The sequence below is a fragment of the Canis lupus genome, chromosome 13, assembly GCF_011100685.1.
Source record: "Canis lupus familiaris isolate Mischka breed German Shepherd chromosome 13, alternate assembly UU_Cfam_GSD_1.0, whole genome shotgun sequence".
In the NCBI taxonomy this organism is placed as follows: Eukaryota; Metazoa; Chordata; class Mammalia; order Carnivora; family Canidae; genus Canis; species Canis lupus.
This window is the reverse complement of record NC_049234.1, coordinates 60,268,987-60,292,285: the sequence shown is the minus strand read 5'-3', so window position 1 is coordinate 60,292,285 and position 23,299 is coordinate 60,268,987. Positions and strand designations below refer to the sequence as shown.

Below are 23,299 nucleotides of genomic sequence, written 5' to 3'. Positions count from 1 at the left end.
TTCTTGCCCTACTCTAATATAATGTAAGCTCCTTGGATGTAGGGATTAAAATGATTTTATTTGTGATTGTTTCCCCAAGGGGTAAGCACAGTAAAGAAAACATGTAATTTAATTTATAAGACATCTAGTTTTTATTTTTTCATCTTCTATCTGGTTATTAGTGTGAAAATTAATTCATTCTCCAATTTGATCAAAAATTTATCCTGATCTGATTATTCAAATAGTCCATTTAAGAAATGTTCTGCATTTCTTAAGTTGAATGTGTTTCAGGCAGCTTGTTCACACCTAAATTCCTTTAGATAACTATGACTACCCTTCATCTCTTATTCGGGAAATCTGTTCTATGGCCTCTAGGGAAATTGCCTTACCCAGCTAAAGTGACCCCCTCTGGCAGATTCATTAGATTCCCAGATTCTTCTACATCCTGTTTAAACCAGTTTTTACCAGTCACTCTGGATTAAAGGGTGACCAATTACTCTAATTATGTGTCTTGAAGCAACAAGGGGGGGTGGCTGGGGTGGATCCTGAAGAGGATAGGTGTTATCAGGAAAGAAAATCTTCCATGTTAGATCATAATAAGGTCTTTAAGCAAAAGAAGTTTAGTGTCCTTAAATATGAGTGGAGAGGCTCAAAATTACTCAAGAGTTCCAGAGTCTCTGTGCCATCAAATCCATCCCAAATATTCCCATTCCAAGCCTGAATGGTGTACATTTTTCCCATCACTTTCATTTAACTTTCACAGGATAGACTTGACACAATTTGGACTTCAATTTTCACTGTGATTCTTCTCCTTGAATAAAATGTGTGCTGATCTCCACCAAGTTTATTTCTGCTTATACAAGAAATAGATTATTTTAGAGCCACTACAGAAATTCTCTGATTCTGTTTCCATGAATTGAGATGGGTAGCTCAATAAACCTAAACAGATTGCTTTTCTGCCTGATTTCATGAGGTCACTAAGATTATGGCTTTCAGCTTCAGTTTGATTTGGACCATCAAGAAGATCATCTCTGTAGTGGGTAACAGGGCACAAACTATTTGGTCTGAATGCTACTTTTTCACTATTCTTACAAGGTATCTTATGGAGTCTGGAGCACAGAAATCATAAGGAATACATCAAATGTATCTCTCCTTTTCATTGTTGCCTCTTTCTCTTCCATACCATTCCTTAGGCTGGAAATGGACAGGATTTTGTTTACTTTACCTCATATATTTATACTATCAAAAAATCTAGGTAGGAGAGAGAGATAGAAAGAGTATTTTCTTTCCACTATCACTCTCTGAGATAAATAATCTGTTTTTTTTAAATTGTGCCATAATTGATATATAACATAATATTAACAATCTAATGATTCAATATATGTATATATTATGAAAAGATCACAGTAATTCTAGCTGATATCCATCACCATACGTTGTTATTTTTTCCTTGTGATGAGAACTTTTAACATCTACTCTTTTAGCAGCTTTCAAATATACGATGCAGCATTGTTTGTTAACTACAGTTATTGTTGACTGCAGTTCCTGATCTTAGAGGAAAAGCTTTCAGCTCTTCAATATTGAATATATTAGTTATGGGCTTGTCATATACAGCCTTCATAATTGTGGTATATTCCCTCTACACCACTTTGTTGAGAGTTTCTATCATAAATTGATGTTGAATTTTGCCAAATGCTTTTTCTGCATCTTTTGAAATGACCATATGATTTACACCCTTCATTTTGTTAATATCGTCTATCACATTGATTGATTTGCTAATGTTCAACAATTTTTGCATCACTGGGATAAATCCCATTTGATCACGGATTAAAACCTTTTAATGTGCTGTTAAATTTTGTTTGCTAATATTTTGCCCAGGATTCTTGCATTGATTTTTACCAAAAATGTTAATCTGCTATTTTCTTGTGTTATTCTCATCTGGTTTTGGTATATGAGTAATGCTGGCCTTGTAAAATGGGTTTGGAAGTATTACTCCTTCTTCTACTTTTTTGGAAGAGTTTAAGAAGGATGAGTATTTTTTAAATGCTTGGTGGATAGGAGTGCTTGGGTGGCTCAGTCGATTATGCCTTAGGCTCAGGTCTTGGGCCCAGGATCCAGCTCCCTGCTTAGCTGGGAGCCTACTTCTCCCTCTCCCTCTGCACCTCACCACCCGCCCCCTCTGCTCGTGTTCTTTCTCTCTCTTCTCTCTAATAAATAAATAAATAAATAAATAAATAAATAAATAAAATCTTTAAAAAAACATTTTTGGTAGGTAATCTATTCTTGATATTAGATATGATTTTAAAAAGGAGATCAAGGATTTTGAACATTATACCTTATAATAATAGTAGCTTGCTTTATTACCACTTGTTATTCTACAGATTAATTATATTTTTGAGTGTGAAAGATTGAATATTAACCCATTTTTCTGCATTTTTTGAAACAAAATTATGGGTATTAAGGAGAGCACTTGCTATGATGAGCGCTGGGTTTTTTTTTAAGTTTTTTTTTAATTTTTTATTTATTTATGATAGTCACACACACACAGAGAGAGAAGCAGAGACATAGGCAGAGGGAGAAGCAGGCTCCTTGTACCCGGAGCCCGACGTGGGATTCGATCCCGGGTCTCCAGGATCGCACCCTGGGCCAAAGGCAGGTGCTAAACTGCTGCGCCACCCAGGGATCCCGAGTGCTGGGTATTATATGTAAGAGATGCATCACCAAATCCTATTCCTGAAACCAATGTTACACTATATATTAACTAACTAGAATTTAAATTTAAAAATTTGAGAAAGAAAAAAACAAACAAACAAAATTTACTCTTCTTTTTAGCAGATGATTGCCTGGCCAAGACTAGGACATGTACTTTGGAATGCAAAATAAAAAGTGCACATAAAAATATAAAATAATTTCCTTTACCACATTGACATATGTAGAACTTTATTAAATGCATTGCCTATTTTATGATTAAATCTCTCTGAAATAATTCTTTCTCTTTATATTTTTTTTAGAATCCAAAACATGAAATTCAGAAGTTGTTACAGTTTCTAGAGAAAGATTTGTCAGAAGAAACTGTGGATAAAATCCTCTATCACAGCTCTTTCAATGTGATGAAACAGAATCCAAGTACAAATTATACCACTATACCAGATTTTGATATGGATCATTCTGTATCTCCTTTCATGAGAAAGGGTGAGAAATCATATACTAGTTTCTATACAGCTTGCTAATTACAGTCATGGATCATTCTGTATCTCCTTTCATGAGAAAGGGTGAGAAATCATATACTAGTTTCTATACAGCTTGCTAATTACAGTCATGGAGAGTATAGCCATATTATAGGAAATGGAAAGAGATTGAATATGATGGCAAGAAAAAAGAAAATTAGGAACAACAACAACAAAAAAAACTTAGGGGATATTAATAATTTGTGGCAAATAAACTATAATTTCTATAAGCCTAACATGTAAGGCAAACCTTCTAAGGAGAAATGTTTACTCAAGAGCTGATGTATTGATAAGCATGAGTCTTGGCCTCCTTTGCTATATCAGAAGAATGCCTTTCATTTGTCTGAACTCTCTAAATATTCTTCATATTCCTTAAAATTTTTGCTGTGGTGAGTAGTCAGCTTAAATGATGTTAGGCATACCAAGTGAATGATGAAAAGTGTCAATTCCTTGAGGTTGTTGCTATGATATGGTAAATCATTGCATCTCTAGCATTATCTCAATGTATATATAACTAGCATCTTGCAAAAATAGTCACTTAATAAAAATATGTTAAATTGAATTGCATGTTGAGAGAGAGAAAGAGACAGAGAGACAGACAGAGAAGCATAGATTCTGTTACTTATGTATGTATTAGCTCTGCTGTGAAACAAACAACTCCATGGGGCACCTGAGTGGCTCAGTCAGTTAAGCATCTGCCTTTGCTCAAGTTATGATCCCAGGGTTCTGGGATGGAGTCCTGCATCAAGCTCTCTGTTCAGTGGGGAGCTTGCTTGTCCCTTTTCCTCTGCCTCTCCCCCTGCTTGTTCGTCTCTTGTTCTCTCAAATAAGTAAATGAAATCTTTTTTTATTTTTATTTTTTAAGATTTTATTTATTTGAGAGAGAGAGAGAGAAAGAGCATGAGTGGGGTGGATAGGGAGAAGCAGGCTCTCTACTAAGCAGGAAGCCTGATGTGGGGCTTCATCCTAGGACCCTGGGATTATGACCTAAAATGAAGGCAGACACTTAACTAACTGACCACCTAGGCACCCTGAAACTTAAAAAAAAAAAAAAGACTTCAAGAATCTCAGTGGCTTAAAACCACAAGTTTTATTTTTTGTTTAACGTTGGTGAATGTGGGCCATACATCAGTTTTGCTTATTCTTTTGAATCTGTTCAGTTTTACTTGGTTTTCATGGTCTCAGTTTCTTATGTCTTCTCTTTCTGAAATCCAGGCTGAAAAAGCTACCCATTTGTGGGATATGCCCAATATTCTAGTAGACAGGAAAACAAAAGAGGTGTTGGAAACTTACAATGCCTTTAAAGTTGCTATTTAGATGTGGTATATATTGCACAGATTCAAATTCTATTAACCAAAGCAAAAGAAAAATTGAAGCCCAAAGTTAATGAGGCAAAGAGGAGTCATACAACACATGTCAGTGGGCAGAGGTATAAAATCTTACAGTAGAGAGTGGAAAATTATTAATATAATCTAAGACAATTTTGGAGAAACAAGTACTTTGGTAAGAACTTATATAGGGACTATTAAGGGTAATTTCATTAATTATGATGTATCTTTGTGCCTCCAGAGGTGGTTTTTTTTTTTTTTTAGAAAGTTAGAAAGTATGCCATGGGTAAGTCTTTCTAGGAATATTTGGATCTCAGCCAGGTATGATTTTTGCCTTCCAGGAAATGTTTGACAACATCCAAAGACATTTTTGATAGTTCTGACTAAGAGTATGCTATAGGCATATAATGGGTACAGGCTGAGAATCCTGCTGAAAACACACTATAATACACAGAGCAACTCCCACATCCACCCAGCCAGTTGTCTGGCTTTGAATGTCAACAGTGGAAATATAAACAAATAAAATAAAATGCCAAAGTTGAGAAATCCTGGGACAGATGAACAAAGTTATTTTGCCATATTTTCTCCCCCACTCCCTTTTTTCTCCCTAAAACTAGGCTTGCAAATGAATTCTGGATTACCTGTGAGAAATGCCATTGTTTTTATCAGATATTCTTTGCAAATACTATGTCCCTTGTCTTTCCTTAAAGGTTTTAGATATGGTTAGTCTTTTGAAGACTGAGCAATCCTGTAATAACACATATGTTTAATTACATTTAACCCAGTCACTTCCAAATCTTACTTGATCATAGAAATTTTTTCATAAGTTATCACTTAACATTGGAAAATATAGTTTTAAAAGGACTGAAAAATTATCTCTTTTTTTGTTAACAAAGCTCTTAGGGCCAAAAAATATAGATTTTGAGACATTGGATTTTCTCCCAGTGACATTTCTTGAAACTATTGAAGGGATTACTTCTTTATATAGGATACTGGAAAAAATCCATGGGGATTTTTAGAAAACTAAGAAGGCCCAAGAGTTTGAAAGGATGGAGTAATGAAATGGATATGAAAACGTTGAAGATTTAAAAATACACGTGTGGTAATTCAAATGAAAACTGATCTAAGGAAATTTTATAGTAGTCTCAAATGTACATTTAATCTTTCTTTTCAGGTATTTCAGGAGATTGGAAAAACCAATTCACCGTAGCCCAGTATGAAAGATTTGAAAGAGATTATGAAAAGAAAATGAAAGGTTCTACACTGCGGTTTCGTTCAGAGATTTAAGAAGTCCTGCTCTTTCTCCGACTTGTTTAACTGACACTTAAATTAAAAGAAAAAATATCCCTTCAAACATTTAGTGACAAGAATTCTGTATGTTAATTTTCTCTATTTACTAATATTAGTGGTTTGTAATAGAATATTCAAAGAATTTCAAAGTCTACATATAAAAAACCAATACTGTCTGTATGATTTTAATTACCTTCCACAATGTTCTTACTCTTCTTAAAGACAAAATAATAAAACAAAGTTTAAAATCTATAAATACACCTGCTTTATTTTTTAAATTCAAGTTTTGGGTCACTGGACTTGCACAGCAGATATTTAGGGGAGTCTTCAAGATGGGTGAATTAGAACCAAATATCCCCTTAAAAAGGTTTTAATTTCTCCTTGTTATATGTTTAGACGGATACCAGAGTAATATAAGAACAATGACATTTTTGTGCAAGGAATTTACTGAAGTATATTGCCCTAGAATGGTTTACTGTAGATTCCATTTGGATAGTTTATCAAAATCAATCTTAGTCTCCCGCTATAGTTTGTATGTTCATGATCTTAAACAGCAACAAGAAAGAAGTAAACAAACGTGTTACCAAAGTATTGCTTGCATAATAATGCAGTAGTTACGTAAACAAAGTCATCAGTTACCATAATATCAGACTAATAAATTGTGTATAAATATTGTGCCTCAGAGATGACAAAATATAAAACATGGGTCCTGAATTCAAAGATCTTTAGGCCAGGATAGCAATAAAAAGAATATACAGAGAAATAATTGTAAGAAAAACATAAGAAATAGCCACAATATCAAGAGCTGATATTTATTGAGAGCTGTGTGTCATACATCATGCTATACAACTTTCATGGCTTCACTTTAACTGATCTTCATTCAATTCTTTAAAAAGGTATTCTAATTTTTCCTACATTTCCTAGTCAGTAACCTGGCAGTGCACTTAACCACAAAAAGCAGAAAGAAAGGACAATTTGGTTCTGATCTTTTTTTTTTTTTTTTTAACAGGTATTCACTCTTATCCCCACATTCCTTATTAACTTACCCTGTACTGTCTCTCTTCCATGTTTGCAAATTGCTGCTACTGCACGTTAATCATACCTCATGACATCCAGCCAATCCAGGTGTGTTTACACATTTACAAAGATCATTGAAAATCTCCTCTGATGGGGAAAATAACAGTTGTCAAATTTCATGCATTTGAAAACAATAAGAGAAACTGCTTTGTTTCAAAAACCTTCACATTGGAATAAATAATAACTATTCTTTGATTTTGTTTTTATTTTTTTCTTGACTATGATATATATACAGAGTAGAGATTTAATAATAAAATAATCGATATTGGATGTCACAAGCTGAGTTTTCAAACTTCTTTTAATCCATATTTATTTCCTATTTTGACTTACCTTAGATCTCGAAGTACCTGTCACTTTTCTTCACATTATAGATATTCTAAATAATTATGACTGGGGAGTCTGGATGGCTCAGTTGGTTAAGCACCCAACTCTTGATTTTGGCTTGGATCATTAACTCGGGACTGTGAGATGGAGACCCCCGCCCCCTCCCGCAGGCTCCCTGCTCAGCAGGGAATCTGCTCTCTCCTCTCCTCTGCCTCTCCCCCTGTGCTCACTCTCCAAGAAAAATAAATAAATCTTTAAAAAAATAAGTAAAAATAATAATAGTAATGACGTCTTTAAAGATAGAGAAAATCACAAAGAATTTAAATGATTTTCCCTAAATCATATATTAGGATGTAGTGAGATTTGTTCTATAATACAAATAACTGACACTGGTTTTCCAATACAATGTCGTTGAAATGAACCATCGGGAAGTTGCCATCCCAAACTTCTGCCGAATATCCTCTATGTCATGTGTTTCCTTTATTCAATGAAGATATAAAATTGTATTTTAAGGGACACCTGGGTGGTTCAGGGGTTAAGTGTCTGTCTTTGGCTCAGGGCATGATCCCAGGATCTGGGATCCAGTGCCACATTGAACTCCTTGCGGGGAGCCTGCTTCTTCTGCCTATGTCTGCATCTCTCTCTGTCTCTCATGAATAAATAAATAAAATCTTTAAAAAAAATGAATAAATAAAATTGTATTTTGAATACATCAAGATATTACTTTTGGCCTAAAATATGCTAGTTTTCAGGGGTTTTATTATATTTTGGTTTTGGAGAGCAACAGTGGAGAATCAAAAAATATAGCCAACATGCAACTGTGGACAAAACATAATTCGTATTCAATATTAGTGCTGCAACTATAAACATGGTAGGCTTTGATAAGGCAAACAATCCCATAAACTATAGCAACCACATACCCTGGATTTTCATAACAGTCTCATTTCAGATGTTTGCCTTCTTTTTCTCATATATATGCAGGTAATTTTCAGATCACATTGCCAATATTTTGATTCAGAAAACATTAGCACTGCATTTGTAATTCTTGACTTAATATGACAATCACACTTTTCTGAGCATTAAAAATATTAAATACTGTTTACTTACAACACTCAGTTGAAATGGAAGAGTTTGAGAGGACTTACCTAAAATCTACATTTGATTTGCTCTGCAAATGATGTGAAGTACCTTTTCACTGATAAATACTATAATCTCATGTAATTTCATCAACCTGGTCCTTTTCAACTCTCAACTATTCTAGTATTTATAATAACCATCAAGAGTTTTAATTTGAAGAGAGGAGATTTCAGTTTATTGAAAATAGCAGCTGAGTAATTGAGTTTGGTATGTTCATAATCTCTATTAGGAAATGTGGTATTGTACTTTGAGTACCTTACATTCACCTAAAACAATTAAGACAGTTGCTGCAATACTATTCTAGACAGTGTCACATGACACTTCTCAAAGTAAAATAAAAAAATAATAGATATTCAAGATCAAGACTGTAGGTGGCTGCTTTTATGTTTCAGTAAATGATGTGTTTTCACTTTTATTGTGATATTAATTTAGCAAACTAATGACATAATTTTCATATCTTGTGATATTGATTTAGCAAACTACGCATAATTATAAATAGACTTATTCTTGTTGATTAAATATAATTGTATAAAGCCTGAAAAATGTTTCATAAATCAGTAACTACATAATATTGTTATAAGATTACCATATAATGGTAATAATGATATTAATTATAAATTATAATACCATATAATTATATTACATGTTATAATAATGCATGTGTGTGTGTGTGTGTATACCAACCTAGGTATTCTCTTGGGATATATATTGCTATATATATATTGATTATACAGAGCCTAAAGAAAGAGAAAGAAATCAGAGCTGCTCCTCGGGAAGAAGAATATGAATAAAAATATATATGATTTAAATTAATATATATTCTATTCAGAATGGCAACATTTAGAAAAATTAAAACCATAAAAATAAATAGAATTCTTAAGGGATCATTGAAAGGGACTGTTTCTCTAAAGCACACTATCCCATACTTGATTTTCACTGGTTTCCATCAACCAATTAATGAACAAATTAATGATCTATGTTCCTATATAACACTAGTCAATGTTAGAAACAAATGCAGAGCACATGGCTCCTTTCTTTGGGAAATTTACAAATGAATAAATCAAAGAGAGATATGGGGCTACATATTAAGTGTCAGTTTGTTTTGTTCAGACATTAAATATCTCTGAAATTCTGATATGGTATTATTTAGCTGTGAGAGACAGTATATATTGCCTGTCAACATTGTTTTTGTCTCTAGAAGGAAAGAGGGGCATTTTCTTTAGAATTTTATAGAACTTTTTAGACAATTAACTGTCATTAATCTATACACCAAAAGATAGAGACCAGGAAGATGTGGGGAGAATTATTAGAATCAAAATTAATAGATACAGACCAGAATGTCCATACTAAATGTTAAAGAAAACAAAGGAAGAATTAGTTAAAGTAGTTTTAAAGAATTAGTAAGATAGGGAGAGAAGGAGGAGGAAAAGAGGAAGAGAAACAGAGAAGATTAAAGAATGAGATAGAGAATTCCATTTTATATATATGGTTTCTCTCCTACAAGATCACATCCAAAGAGGGGAAGTAACTTACCTTCTGTTGTTTCCAATTTCTTAAGGAGATAAAATTTTTCAACATGAAAAATCGGCATTTTTTATACTAACTAAATCTTTTTAGTAAATATAGAATTACATGTGATTCCTTGAACAATTTACACCAAAAATAAACTAGCTTTACAAATCATGTCCATTAGTATGTCCTGTATTTTCATTTTTTCAAAGTGGAAAGAAAAATATAAGTACTATGCTGAAGAAAGTGAGAAAATATTCAAGTTTTAATCTCAACCAAGGACTTTAAGAAAGACTCTACCAATGAAAATATAAGGGTTTTTAACTTTAACCAAAAGTATGGGGAATCCCTGAAAAATTTTAACCAAAATTGTCACAGCCAGATTTATTCTTTTAAGGTAACTTAAAAATGGATTGTATACTTGGTATAATATTTATATATAAAATACATAAACGTGTATAATTTATGTATATAATTATATGTAAACATATATCAACGCATCTACTATTCTCACACACAGTAGTTTTACTGTCCTAAACATCCTGTTTTGCCTATTCATTCCCTCTTCCGCACTAACATCTGTCTCGATAATTTTGTCATTTTCAGAATGTCATATAATTAGAACTGTATAGTATATAGTATTTAGTTTTCCTCCATGTTTTTTTGTGGCTTGGTAGTCCATTTCTTTGGAGTGCTGGAGTTTAATTATCCATTCTCCTACCATAGGACATCTTAGTTGTTTCCAACTTTTGGTCATTATAAATAAAACTGTTCTAAACATCCCTGCACATTTTTATGTTGACAAAAATATTCAAGTTTTTGGGGACAGTGCCACAGAGTGTGATTGTTGGAGCATATGGTAAGAGTGTGTTTAGTTTTATAAGTAACTGCCAACCTGTCTTCCACAGTGGATGTGCCGTTTCGCATTCTCACAGGCAATGAATGAGAGTTCCTGTTGCCAGGATTTGACGTTGTCAGGATTCTAGATTCTGATCATTCTAATAGGTTTTTATAGCAGTATCTCACTGTTGTTTTAATTTGCATTTCCCTGATGACATATGATGTGGAGCATCTTTTCATCATTTTATTTGACATCTGTATCATTTCTTTGATGAGGTGCATGCTAACTAAGGTCTTTGGCCCATTTTTTAACTGGGTTATTTATTTACTTATTTTTAAATTTTAAGAGTTTTTTTGGGAAAAAAAGTTTTTTGGTTCATTTTGGAAAATAGTCCTTTATCAGATATGCCTTTTGCAAATACTTTCATCCATGCTGTGGCTTGTCTTTTTATTCTTTTGACAGTGTGTTTCAAAGACCAAAAAGTTTTTTTAATCTTCAGAATTCTAGTTTCTCAATTCTTCCTTTCATGGATTGTGTCTTTGGTGTCATAACTAAAAAGTTATCACAATGTGTAAGGTCGTTGACATTTTTTTCCTATGTTATATCCTAGAAGTTTATACTTTTCATTTTACATTTAGATCTGTGATCCATTTTGAGTTAATTTTTGTGAAGTGTTTAAGGTCTGTGTCCAGTAGTTTGCAATTTTAGAATAAAATTTATATCATTATTCAGTGATTTACTTTTCCTTAGAAATGGTAGGTGTCTTCAAGTGTTTTTTAACTAATCTCAATATACTGAATAATTTTTTTGGATTAGTATTTTGCAGGTATATATATATATATATATATATATATATATATATATCATCCTTTTATTTCTAGTCTTACCATTCTTTATGCTTTATGTATTTTCTTGTAAAAGACTTTTGCTACATCTTTTTTCCTGATCTAGTCATCTGTATTTTGATAGTAAATTTAATCCCTTTTTATTATAATTGCAAATACATTTGGATTTGTTTCTGCCATTTTATTTTATGCTTATATTTATTCTTTCTCATCTTCTTTCTCTGTCTCCTTTCAGTTTCTTTCCTCACTTCTTGCTTCTTTTGGATTGATTTTTCCTTATTCATGCTTCCACTTCTACTTGCTTCAAAATTATATGCTTCATTATCATTATTAATTTAGTAACTCTTCTCAAAATTTTTCATGCGGTAATTAACAAGATTTAAACATAATCAAAATCTTGAACTTTCCCCTCCAACTAATATAAGGAACTTAGATCCTTTTAAATTAATATGCTAATTTTGTCTTGTATTTAAGTTTTGTTATATAGTCTTAATCCTATAAATCCCAGATTGTTTTAGTTTTATACAATTAGGACTTGTTTATAATAACCGTCATGCTTTCTTAACATGCCTTCTTGAACATCTACCAGGATTGCTTTCTCTCTTTAATTTTACTCTTTAACATTTCTCGTAGTGGAGTTCCACTGGCGGTGAATGCTTGGCTTTTAAAATCATAAAATGTCTTAGCCTTGCTCTTAAAAATTATTTTGCTACACACAATTCAAATTGCACAGATATTTTCTGACAGCACTTCAGTATGTTATTCTATAGCCCCTACCTTTTATCATTGCTTGTGAATTTAATTGGCAGCCCAATTATTATTCCTTTATGTGTCATCTTTTTTTCTTGCTTCTAAGATATTTTCTTCCTTTTGATATTTGCAAGTTCACACCTGTAAGTTTTAAAAATATGTATCTTTTCTGCAACATGTTGTGTATCTTGAGCCTGGGAAGCCACATATTTCATTATTTCTGGAATTTTCATCCACAATTTCTTTAAATAACTTATCTCCCCTATTCTTTCTATTCTCTCCTGTTCGAACTTTAATTACACATATGTTAGAATTTCCCATTTTATCCTATTTTCTACATCTCTGTTCTTTTACTCTTCCTTTTCACAGGCTCTCTTGGGGTCATTCTTTTTTAGGACTCTTCAGTTATTTAGTGTCGTTCTGTTGTACTGTTATGTTGTTCGACAATCCATTGAATTTTTTATTTCTATGATTTTAATTTTTAAAATTAGTTTCAGTATTTTCTTGCAGCTGCAGAGTAATTTTGATAGTTTAATGTTTATTGATATCTTATTTCTTAAAATGTTTTATCTTAATTAGTTTAAACTCTGATAAAAGCAACACTGAATATTATTGAAAAACTTAGATCTTTCCACAAATCTCTTTTCTGTAGTGGATTATTTCCTCCGATATTACACAATTTTATTGTGAGGTAATAGTTGGACGAATTTTACAGATTGGAATCCAAAGACACTCATACTAAGACAGTATTCTGTAGAAAATATTTGTATTTGCAGTTCTCAGGCATCAGTAGCCACTACTAGCCAGGAGCTAGTAGTGCAGCTTAATACTAGGGCTTCCATTTGCAGGTCTGTGTAGACAGTGCACATTTGATCACAGACCCACATAGAGGCAGGCTTCTGATAACAAATCCTAACAAGGTACTATTAATATTATCAACTCACAGTCTTACCAGAGAGGGGTATCTTTCATTGCAGGGTTTCCCTGACTTCATTAGCTCTGCAGTATCTGTTGCTATAAAGGTTTTTCTAAACGTTAGTTTGCCACAGTGCAAAATCCTATTTTGTGTTTTCATTCTTTCCATCTGATTTCTCACGACTCCTGGTGACTAGAGGTTACTACATAATGGCACAAAATAAAATGTCTTATGTATTTTTTTTGCCAAAAAAATGAAAGAAACAAGGACCACATAAAAATTTAGAAATGCAGTTTGAAGAAGCACTGGCTTTGGCACTGTGGAGTTTAGGGACACTCCTCATTTAAGGAAATGTCAAAAAAGAGTAACATCTGTGCCCATACAGTTCTGACAGTCAAATAACTTGCACTGATATGCGTGATCCACTCACATTGCCTTGTTAGATATCTGCTAAAGATTTTAAATGAGACTGATATATCAAAACCATATTTTAACTCAGCAATCCATGAGGTACTTTTCTTTGGAGAGTGAATACACTCTCAATAAAACAGAAGTTATAATTTTTATTGCTGTGTCTTTCATAAGAGCCCTGTCCAAAGCACTATGAGGGCTTCGGAATTCCCATAAGCAATTTTGGTAACAGCAAATGTGAACAATGTGGGGAGCAGTGGATGCCTATAGTGTCTGAGTTTGGGGGGTTTGGCGGTTAAAAGAAAATAATAAGAAAACTAGAGAGAGGAAGGATACAGACAACCACTGACACCTTACACTGCCCATATAAGCACATAGTAGCAATCCCAGGTGTCCTGATGGAGCTTTCTGAGGCAATGGAATGGAAAACTTAAAACACAATTTCTAAAGCCTGCTCTCTAAAGCAAAGCAGATTTAGGACAGTTGAGACGGAAGCCAGTTGTGGATGACAGTTTCATGGGAATAAAGTTACTCTTGTTGTGGACAAAACTCTGAGCATAACTGCATCTGGCTTATTAAAAATTCAGTGAAATAGCTAATTTCTGTCTGTCACTGCTCATAAACCATATCCATTGTCCCAACCTATCCTGCTAGTGAATTAGAAAGTGAATGCTGGATGATTAATGATAAGAGTTCATATTTGCATAGTACTTCCTACCACTAGAGAATGGTACTAAGTGCTTCATGAACACATGTTGAAGTTTGCATAATTTTTATGAATTTAATACATTTCCCCTTTTTATATGAGACACGGCTGAAACAGAGATAATATGCAGCTTCCCTAATGTCCAACAGAACTGGTATTTGAATCCAGGCAATACTGCTTCACTACACAATCCTACTTCATTTTGAACAAAGTCAGTGCTTTATAAATTAGAAAATTGGCACTGGACAAATTAAGGAGTGTTTCCCAGACTATGCAGATAGCAAAGTGACAGCCACAAGCTTAGGAAATACCTTCAGTTCTGACCTTCAGCCTTAAATCTCTAATATAATTGGCTGAAAATGATGCAGACCAGATATTAAAGGGGATTTTTTTTATTTTTTTCAAAGACTTATTTTATTTATTTGAAAGAGAGAGAGAGCAGGGGGAGGGGCAGAGGGACAGAAATCTCAAGCAAAAACCCCACTGAGCACAGAGCATGATACAGCGCTTGATCCACAGCCCTGATATCATGACCTGAGGTGAAATCAAGAGTCCAACACTTAACCAACTATACTACCCAGGCCCCCCAGTGAAGAGGATTTAAAAAAGAAGTCATGGCATAACAAAACAGGTTATATTCTGGACAAAGGAGACACAGATAGTGTGAGTGAGGTAAGGTATGAGTTATAATACACCATTCTACACTTTCTATGCCTTTACCTCCTACAGATTTTTTTTTAAAGATTTTATTTATTTATTCATGAGAGACACAGAGAGAGAGAGGCAGAGACACAGGCAGAGGGAGAAGCAGGTTCCATGTAGGGAGCCCGATGTGAGACTCGATCCCAGGACTTCAGGACCACTCCCTGGGCTGAGGGCAGATGCCCAACCATGGTGTCACCCAGGCGTCCCTACCACCTACAGATTTTCAGTGGAGTCAGGTTGTCTCAGAGAGTTACAGTTCTTTAGGAAAAGTTAAAAATGATACCAAGAATAGTAAATACATGAGCCATGCATATTTACAGAAGTTTGAATCACCATTCTGTGTTTCTTTCCTGGTTAAATTTATTATTTTCTGGATACATTGAGATATTCATAGGGTGTATATTCAACTTGCCACATCAATTAATATACCGTATAGTTAGGGGACATGATGTTAAGCTCTTTATTTCTTTAGAAGTATACAAAACCATTCAAAGATCTCAAGTGAATTTAAACTTTGTAAAGTTCAGTAACTATAAGACATAGTATCACCCTGATTTTACCAAAAGCAAAATGAAAAATTTATTATTATACTTTCTAAAGGAAAAAATTTTATTTCATGAAGGTAAAATAAAAGCAACCAGAACATTTGTTCATTAAGCAAACATCTTAGACTACTTGCTCTGATATGTTTACCTCATCCAGTTATGAAAGTTAAAATTCTTAAAAGCACTAATACAACTTCTTCTAAAGCAGCAAATAATGGCAATTATTTGCAAAAACAATTTGAGTAAAAATCTAGAAGGTAGGTGCCTAAGAGGCAGCAGAAAACTTTTCTAAGAACTTATTCGGCTATGAAATTACAATTTCTAAAAATGCCTTTAAAAATTGACTAGTATAGTATTTTTGACTCACTTGTTGATGTATGTCCAAAGAACTACTACTTAATCTAAAACACAAATTATTAAATATCTCTTTTATAAAAAACTTATACCAAGCAATGTATTCAATATTGCATTCCCAACAATGCATTCCCTGAGGTTGAGAGTGGACAAAGTTCAGATATGGGGTGGGTGTCTCAGAAGCCATAGAGATCAGAGAGGAAGAAACAATGGAGCAAAGGTTGAGATACTAAAGTTCAAATTAAATGTTAACAGAAACTGTCATTTCCATGTTTTGCTGAGATAGCTATGAGGTCTCAGGCCAAAAGTTTACTTCCTCAAGGCAGCTTTTGTTGTTTCTTTTTCAGGAAGTGGAAACCACAGGCAGAAGTATGGAGGGTGCAGGCAGTTGTTCTGCATATGGAGGGTGCAGGCAGTTGTTCCGTTCCGCTTTCCTAGGTCTGCTAAAGGAGAGTCCACCTGTGTTTCTTCCCCCACTTCCATCAAGAGGAGGGAAGGTCTCCAAATCAAGCCCTTTAACATTATAATGAACAAGGATGGGATCATGCTCTTTGTATCTTTCTGAATCAGACTGTGTGTGTGTGTGTGTGTGTGTGTGTGTGTGTTGGGGTAGGGTGGGATGGGGTGGGGTGTGAGTAAATGGGAAGAAGATCGGTCATCAAGTAGCAGGTTTTCTTATTTCCTTCTCTAAGGCCAAGAGAAGGCCGGGGGTTATACAAAACCCACAGCTATCAAACAGGACTTTTTTCCATCGCAGCTAAAAAAACCAACACTTCTATGGCACCCAAGATTGCAACTTTTGGTACTGAGAAATTCACATTCACTATCTATTGTTCTGTAAAATCACTGTAACTAACAAAGAGAAAGAAAAAAAAAAGAATACATATTCATATACACAACCCCAAGAACCTTGTCTTGCCTAACCAAAAAACCTCCCTTTCTTGAGAAAGAAAAGAATATATTTGATTGGTGGAAGTTATATATGAGAATTGACCTTTTAAAAAAGACTATTTATTTGAGAGAAGGATAAAGAGCATGAGTGGGGGGAGGGGCAGAGAGAGAAGCAGGCTCCCCACCGAGCAGAGGCTGGATGAGTGGCTCCATTATGGGACTCTGGGATCATAACCTCAGCCAAAGGCAAATGCCTAACTGACAGAGCCACCCAGAGAATTTACTTTTGTGCTCATTGTGGTTTCAGTAGAGTTTATCCAACAAGTGACAAACAAGTGGAAGAATTTGAACTTGTTCATGATCTTATCACTGTAGTATGTTCTTTTTATTTATTTTTGTTTTTGTTTTTGTTTTTGTTTCTGTTTTTGTGCTGTGTTCCCACTGTGTTCCCAAGGCTGATTACTTGGCCTTTGGACCAAATTAACAATTAGAGGTAAAATAATTGTAAGATTAATTACATGTTAGTATTTACCAAACACAATTGTCTAAATAAAATTAAGATACTTCTTATATTTAAGACTAAAAACTCCTATTACTATATCATATAACTATGGTTATTAACATAAATCTAAAAGACTTTCATTCATCAAGACATTTAGCAAGTGCATTCTAAGGGTCATGATTAGTGCTAGTCTATAGCACCAGCATATACATTGCGTATGTTGTGCACTCTACAATTCCAGGTCATTCATGTTGCAGTACACAACCTGGAGTCCCTAAGTGAGACCCTGAAAGACAACTGGCTTATGAAAAGGAATAAGACTCAGGTTTTGCCATCATCAAAGGACTTTGAACTACTGTTGAACAAGTTGACTCTTTTTCTTTCGAAGACATCTAAAGAAAAAAATCCAGATTCGATCAGCCCACTTTTGGATATTTTCAGTTAGTTCCCAATTTAATAACTTTTATTTCTTGTACATATTTCTAATCCAATAATGACCCTTCACTGCTATCATTCTTCTTGTTCATTAAAGATGACTGAGGTAAACAGGGATGTCAATATTCAAATGAGGGACTTCTCCAATTCTGAAGAGGGAAGTGAGGAGAAAGAACTTTGGTGACATGTGTCAGTGTAACCTGCTCTCAGACAAGGAAGTAGATTCATGGCTGTCCTAATCCCTGCCTTCTCACGTAAATGAGCTATGATGACACAAGGAATTTCAAGGAAGTGACTCTTACCATTTTTTTTTTTTTTTTTTATCATGGAAGGAAAGAGATGGCCTTATGCTCAAGAATTGCTGGGGAATTATAGGGAAACAGTAGTTGCACAAAAGATTGACTTCTTCTTCAGATTCACACATTCATAAGAAGGGTAACTGAGAAAAAATATACATGCAGAAACCACTGGTAGAAAAACAAAGAAATTTGGAGAATGTAGATAGATATTAGAATATTAATTTGCACACTCTTAAATAAGGAAAATAAAAATAAATGTGGTCAAAATGTAAAAGGGACCTAGGAAAAACATAATTTGAGAAAACTGTCACTGAATGAGTTAAGTATCACAAAATAGCACTTCTAGTTCTAACATTTCCTCTCACTTTCCATTTTTTAACTAGCTGTTTAAAACTTTTAGGACATGGGACACCTGGATGGCTCAGTTGTTGAGAAACTGCCTTTGGCTCAGGGCATGGTCACGGGGTCCTGGGATCAAGTTAAGCTCCTCAAAGGGAGGCTGTTTCTCCCTCTGCCTATGTCTCTGCCTCTCTCTCTGTGTCTCACATGAATAAATAAATAAAATATCTTTAAAAACCCTTTAGAATGTTTATACAGTATTACTAAGTTTACAATTTTATAATGTTATTTTTATAAATATGCAGTAAAAAATACCATGCACTGCAGTCATTATAAGCATGCATGGCTGCAACTTAGAGCCTCTTTTCCTTACCAATGCATATATAGAAAGCAAGTATGTATTCAGCATTTCTTTGTAATTGCCTTTCATATGCCATTTTTTAAAGTATAAGATACATTATTTGTCTCAAAGGAACTTACCTTCTTATAAAATAAGTAATAAAAAAGTAAAATTTAAAAAAAAATTTATTAATAAATACTAAGGTATTTTGCAAAGGTAAATTGCATGCCACAATTCCTTTTTTTTTTTTTTTTTTAAGATTTTAATTTATTTGACAGAGAGGCAGAGAACACAAACAGGGGGAGCAACAGGCAGTAGGAGAGGGAGAAGCAGGCTCCTGGCTGAGCAAGGAGCCCCATGGGATCATGACCTGAGCCAAAGGCAGACACTTAACCAACTGAGACAGCCAGGTACCCCTGAATACCACAATTCCTGTCAAGAAAATAAACACAATTAAAATGACAAGTTTGGGAAATATTTTTTTCTATTTATGGAAGAAAAATTATTATTATCCTTAATATATAGAGTTCCTAAAATGATTGGAACACAAATATTTTAATAGAAAAATAGGAAAAGATTAATAAGTTTACCCACTTCCTTAAAAACAACATTAAATCAGGATAGACTGAAAAAAAGTCAAGCTCAGACATAAGTAAGGAAATGCCAACTAAAATAAGGAGATGATTGACAGTTTTTGCCAATATGATTATACAATCCGATAAAGTTTGCCATGTCAAATGTTGGTTACTAGGATAGATAAAAGGCGCATTGGTATTTTGCTGATGAGTATTTAAAGTAGTACAAACTTGGGCTCAAGGCGTGATCTTGGGGCCTGGGATGGAGTCCTGCATTTGGCTCCCTGCAGGGAGGCTGCTTCTCCCTCTGCCTGTGTGTCTGCCTCTCTCTCTCTGTGTGTCTTATGAATAATAAATTACTTAAATTAATAAAAATAAAAGTAAATAAAGTGGTACAAACTTTACAAAATACATAACTTTGATTAGCAATTCTGCTTCTAAAATTATTTCTGAAGAAATGATTTTTGTTTATAGTAAAATTCAGGATGCCTGGGTGTCTCAGTCAGTTAAGTGACCAACTCTTGATTTTGGCTCCATCATTATCTCAGGGTCCTGAGATGGATCTCATGTCAGGCTCTCCACTTAGCACAGAGTCTGCTTAGGATACTCTCTGTCTCCCTCTGGCCTTCTCTTCCCCACTGGCATGTACCTAGGCTCTCTGTTTCTTAAAACAAAAACAGGGACGCCTGGGTGGCTCAGCGGTTGAGGGTCTGCCTTCAGCCCAGGGCATGATCCTGGAGTCCTGGGATCGAGTCTCACATCAGGCTCCCTGCATGGAGCTTGCTTCTCCCTCTGCCTATGTCTCTGCCTTTCTCTATGTGTCTATCATGAATAAATAAATAAAATCTATAAAATATTAAAAAATTTTAAAAATTAAAAAATGAAACAAAAACAGCAAAATTCAGTTTAAACTTCTCTGTATAATATAATTTCATGTTGAGGGGAAAATATAAAGATTTTTTAGAATATTCTTTAAATACCCCAATTTTTTTGGCTTTTTACCTTTCATTTTAATTTTTATTTATTTATTTATTTATGTATTTAAATTCAATTAACATATAATGTATTAATGGTTTCAGAGGTAGAGGTCAGCGATTCATCAGTCTATATAATACACACTGTAAATTACATCATGTGGCTTCCTTAATGTTCATCAGCCAGATATCCTATCCCCTCACTTCCTCCCCTCCAGTGACCCTTAGTTTGTGTCCTGTAATTAATAGACTCTTATGGTTTATCTGCCTCTCTAATTTCATCTGGTTTTATTTTTCCCTCCCCTCCCCTGTGATCCTCTGTTTTATTTCTTAAATCCCATATATGAGTGAGATCATACAATAATTGTCTTTCTCTGATTGACATATTTTGCTCAGCATAATATTCTCTAGGTCCATCCACATCATTGCAATGGCAAGATTTCATTTTTTGATGGCCGAGTAGCATTCCACTGTGTATATATGCCACATCTTCTTTATCCATTCATCTGTCAATGGACATCTGGGCTTTTTACTTAGTTTGGCTATTGTGGACATTACTGTTATAAACATTGGGGTGCAGGTGGCTCTTCACTTCAGATCACTACATTTGTATCTTTGTGGTAAATACCCAGTAGTGCAATTGCTGGGTCACAGGGTAGCTCTATGTTCAAGTTTTCAAGGAATCTCCATCATGTTTTCCAGAGTGGCTACAACCAGCTTGCATTCCCAAGCATAGTGTAAGAGGGTTCCCCTTTCTCCACATCCTCTCCAACATCTGTCCTTTCTTGACTTATTCATTTTAGCCATTCTGACTGGCGTGAGGTGACATCTCATTGTGGTTTTGATTTGTATTTCCCTGATGCCAAGTGATTTGAGCATTTTTTCACGTGTCTGTTGGCCTTGTGTATGTCTTCTACATGTCTGTTCATGTCTTCTGCTCATTTCTTGACTGGATTATTTGTTCTTTGTGTGTTAAGTTTGATAAGTTCTTTATAGATTTTGGATACTAGTCCTTTATCTGATAAGACATTTGAAAAAATCTTCTCCCGGTCTGTCAGTTGTCTTTTGGTATTGTCAACTGTTTCTTTTGCTGTGCAAAAGCTTTTTATCTTGATGAAGTCCCAATAGTTCATTTTTGCCTTTGTTTCCCTTGCCTTTGGACACATATCTAGCAAGAGGTTGCTGCAGCAGAAGTAAAAGAGAATTGTGCCTGTGTTCTGCAATTTTGATGGATTTGTGTCTCACATTTAGGTCTTTCATCCATATTGAGTCTACTTTTGTGTGTGGTGTAAGAAAATGGTCCAGTTTCACTCTTCTGTGTGTAGCTGTTTGATATTCCCAACACCATTTCTTGGACTGCCTTTTTTCCATTGGATATTCTTTCCTATTTTGTTACAGATTAGTTGACCATAAAGTTGAGGGTCCATTTCTGGATTCTCTGTTCTGTTCCATTTATCTATGTGTCTGTTTTTCTGCCAGTATCATACTATCTTGATGATTACAGCTTTGAAATATAACTTTAAGTCCAGAATTGTGATGCCACCAGCTTTGGCTTTCTCTTTCAATAGTTGCTTGGCTATTCGGGGTCTTTTCTGGTTCCAAACAAATTTTAGGATTATTTCTTCCATATCGGTGAAAAATAGTGATGGTATTTTGATAAGGATTGCATTGAATGTATAGATTGCTCTAGGTAGCATAGACATTTTAACAATATTCATTCTTCCAATCCATGAGCCTGGAACATTTTTCCATTTCTTTGTGTCTTCCTTAATTTCTCATGAAACAGAATTTTTTCATAAAATTTCTCATGAAAGAAATTAAGGAAGATACAGATCCTTTGGCTCTTTGGTTAGGTTTATTCCTAGGTATCTTATGGTTTTGTGTGCAATTGTAAATGGGATTGATTCCTCAATTTCTCTTACTTTTGTCTCACTGTTGGTTCTAGCAATTTGGGGGTGGAGTCTTTTGGGTTTTCTACATTGAGTATCATGTCATGTGAAGAGTGAGAGTTTGACTTCTTCCTTTCCAATCTGGATGCCTTTAATTTCTTTTGTTGCCTGATTGCTGAGTCTAGGACTTCTAGTACTATGTTGAATAGCGGTGATGAGAGTGGACAACCCTGTCATGTTCCTGACCTTAGGGGAACAGCTCTGTTTCTCCCCATTAAGAATGATATTCACTGCAGGCTTTTCATATTTGGCTATTATGATATTGCTGTACATTCCTTCTATCCCTACACTGTGAAGAGTTTTAATCAAGAAGGGATGCTGTACTTTGTCAAATGCTTTCTCTGCATCAATTGAGAAGATCATATGATTCTTGTCCTTTCTTTTATTAATGTAATGTATCAAATGGATTGACTTGTTGATGTTGAACTGCCCTTGCAGCCCAAGAATAAATCATACTTGGTCATGGTGAATAATCCTTTTAATGTACTAGTGGATCCTATTGACTAGTATTTTAGTGAGAATTTTGGCATCCATGTTCATCAGGTATATTGGTTTGTAATTCTCCTTTTTGGTGGGGTCTTTGTCTGGTTTCGGAATCAAGGTATTGCTGGTCTCATAGAGAGATTCTGGAAGTTTTCCTTCCATTTCTATTTTTTGAAATAGCTTCAGAAAAATTTCATTAATTCTTATTAAAATATTTTGTAGAATTCCCCTGGGAAACCATCTGGCCCTGGACTCTTGTTTTTTGGGAGGCTTTTGATAATTGGTTCAATATTCTTGCTGGTTATGGGTCTTCTATTCCTCCTGTTTTAGTTTTGGTAGTTTATGTATCATAGATACTTGCTTTTGCAACTCCAGACTTATCATCCCTTTTTAAAGGTAATATTGAAGATCTTCTAACAAAAGATTAAGGTAAATGTGAGCCTAGGTATGGAGAGGAGGGCAAGTTCTGAAGCAGAGCCCAAATCATGTATGCCAAGAATAAAATTTTTTTTAAATATCATATTTCATCTTAAAATCTACATAAAGCCCTGGGATGGAATTCCATATT

The 23,299-nt window shown here is 34.3% G+C and overlaps 1 protein-coding gene and 1 long non-coding RNA gene across 4 annotated transcripts in view; one reads left to right on the top strand and one right to left on the bottom strand.

Annotated features, from left to right (window-relative positions):
• SULT1D1 (sulfotransferase family, cytosolic, 1D, member 1) overlaps positions 1-6,080 on the top strand; it is a 36,255-nt gene extending 30,175 nt beyond the window's left edge. The window contains exons 7-8 of one of the 2 annotated variants that reach the window (XM_038556239.1): positions 2,991-3,171; positions 5,709-6,080. In XM_038556239.1, coding sequence (XP_038412167.1) covers positions 2,991-3,171; positions 5,709-5,821 — 294 coding nt within the window. In that variant the 3' untranslated portion in view covers positions 5,822-6,080. Of the gene's footprint in view, positions 1-2,990; positions 3,252-5,708 lie in introns of both variants that reach the window. The other variant, XM_038556240.1, reaches the window with a different exon arrangement.
• LOC102156718 lies at positions 4,278-10,847 on the bottom strand. Of its 2 annotated transcripts, XR_005369073.1 has the most exons (4): positions 10,767-10,847; positions 6,871-6,988; positions 5,176-5,282; positions 4,278-4,460 (listed from the first exon to the last, which is right to left on the bottom strand). It is a non-coding gene; the product is annotated as an uncharacterized LOC102156718 (long non-coding RNA). The 2 variants fall into 2 exon arrangements; XR_005369072.1 differs by lacking the exon at positions 5,176-5,282.
• Positions 10,848-23,299: the final 12,452 nt, after the last annotated feature.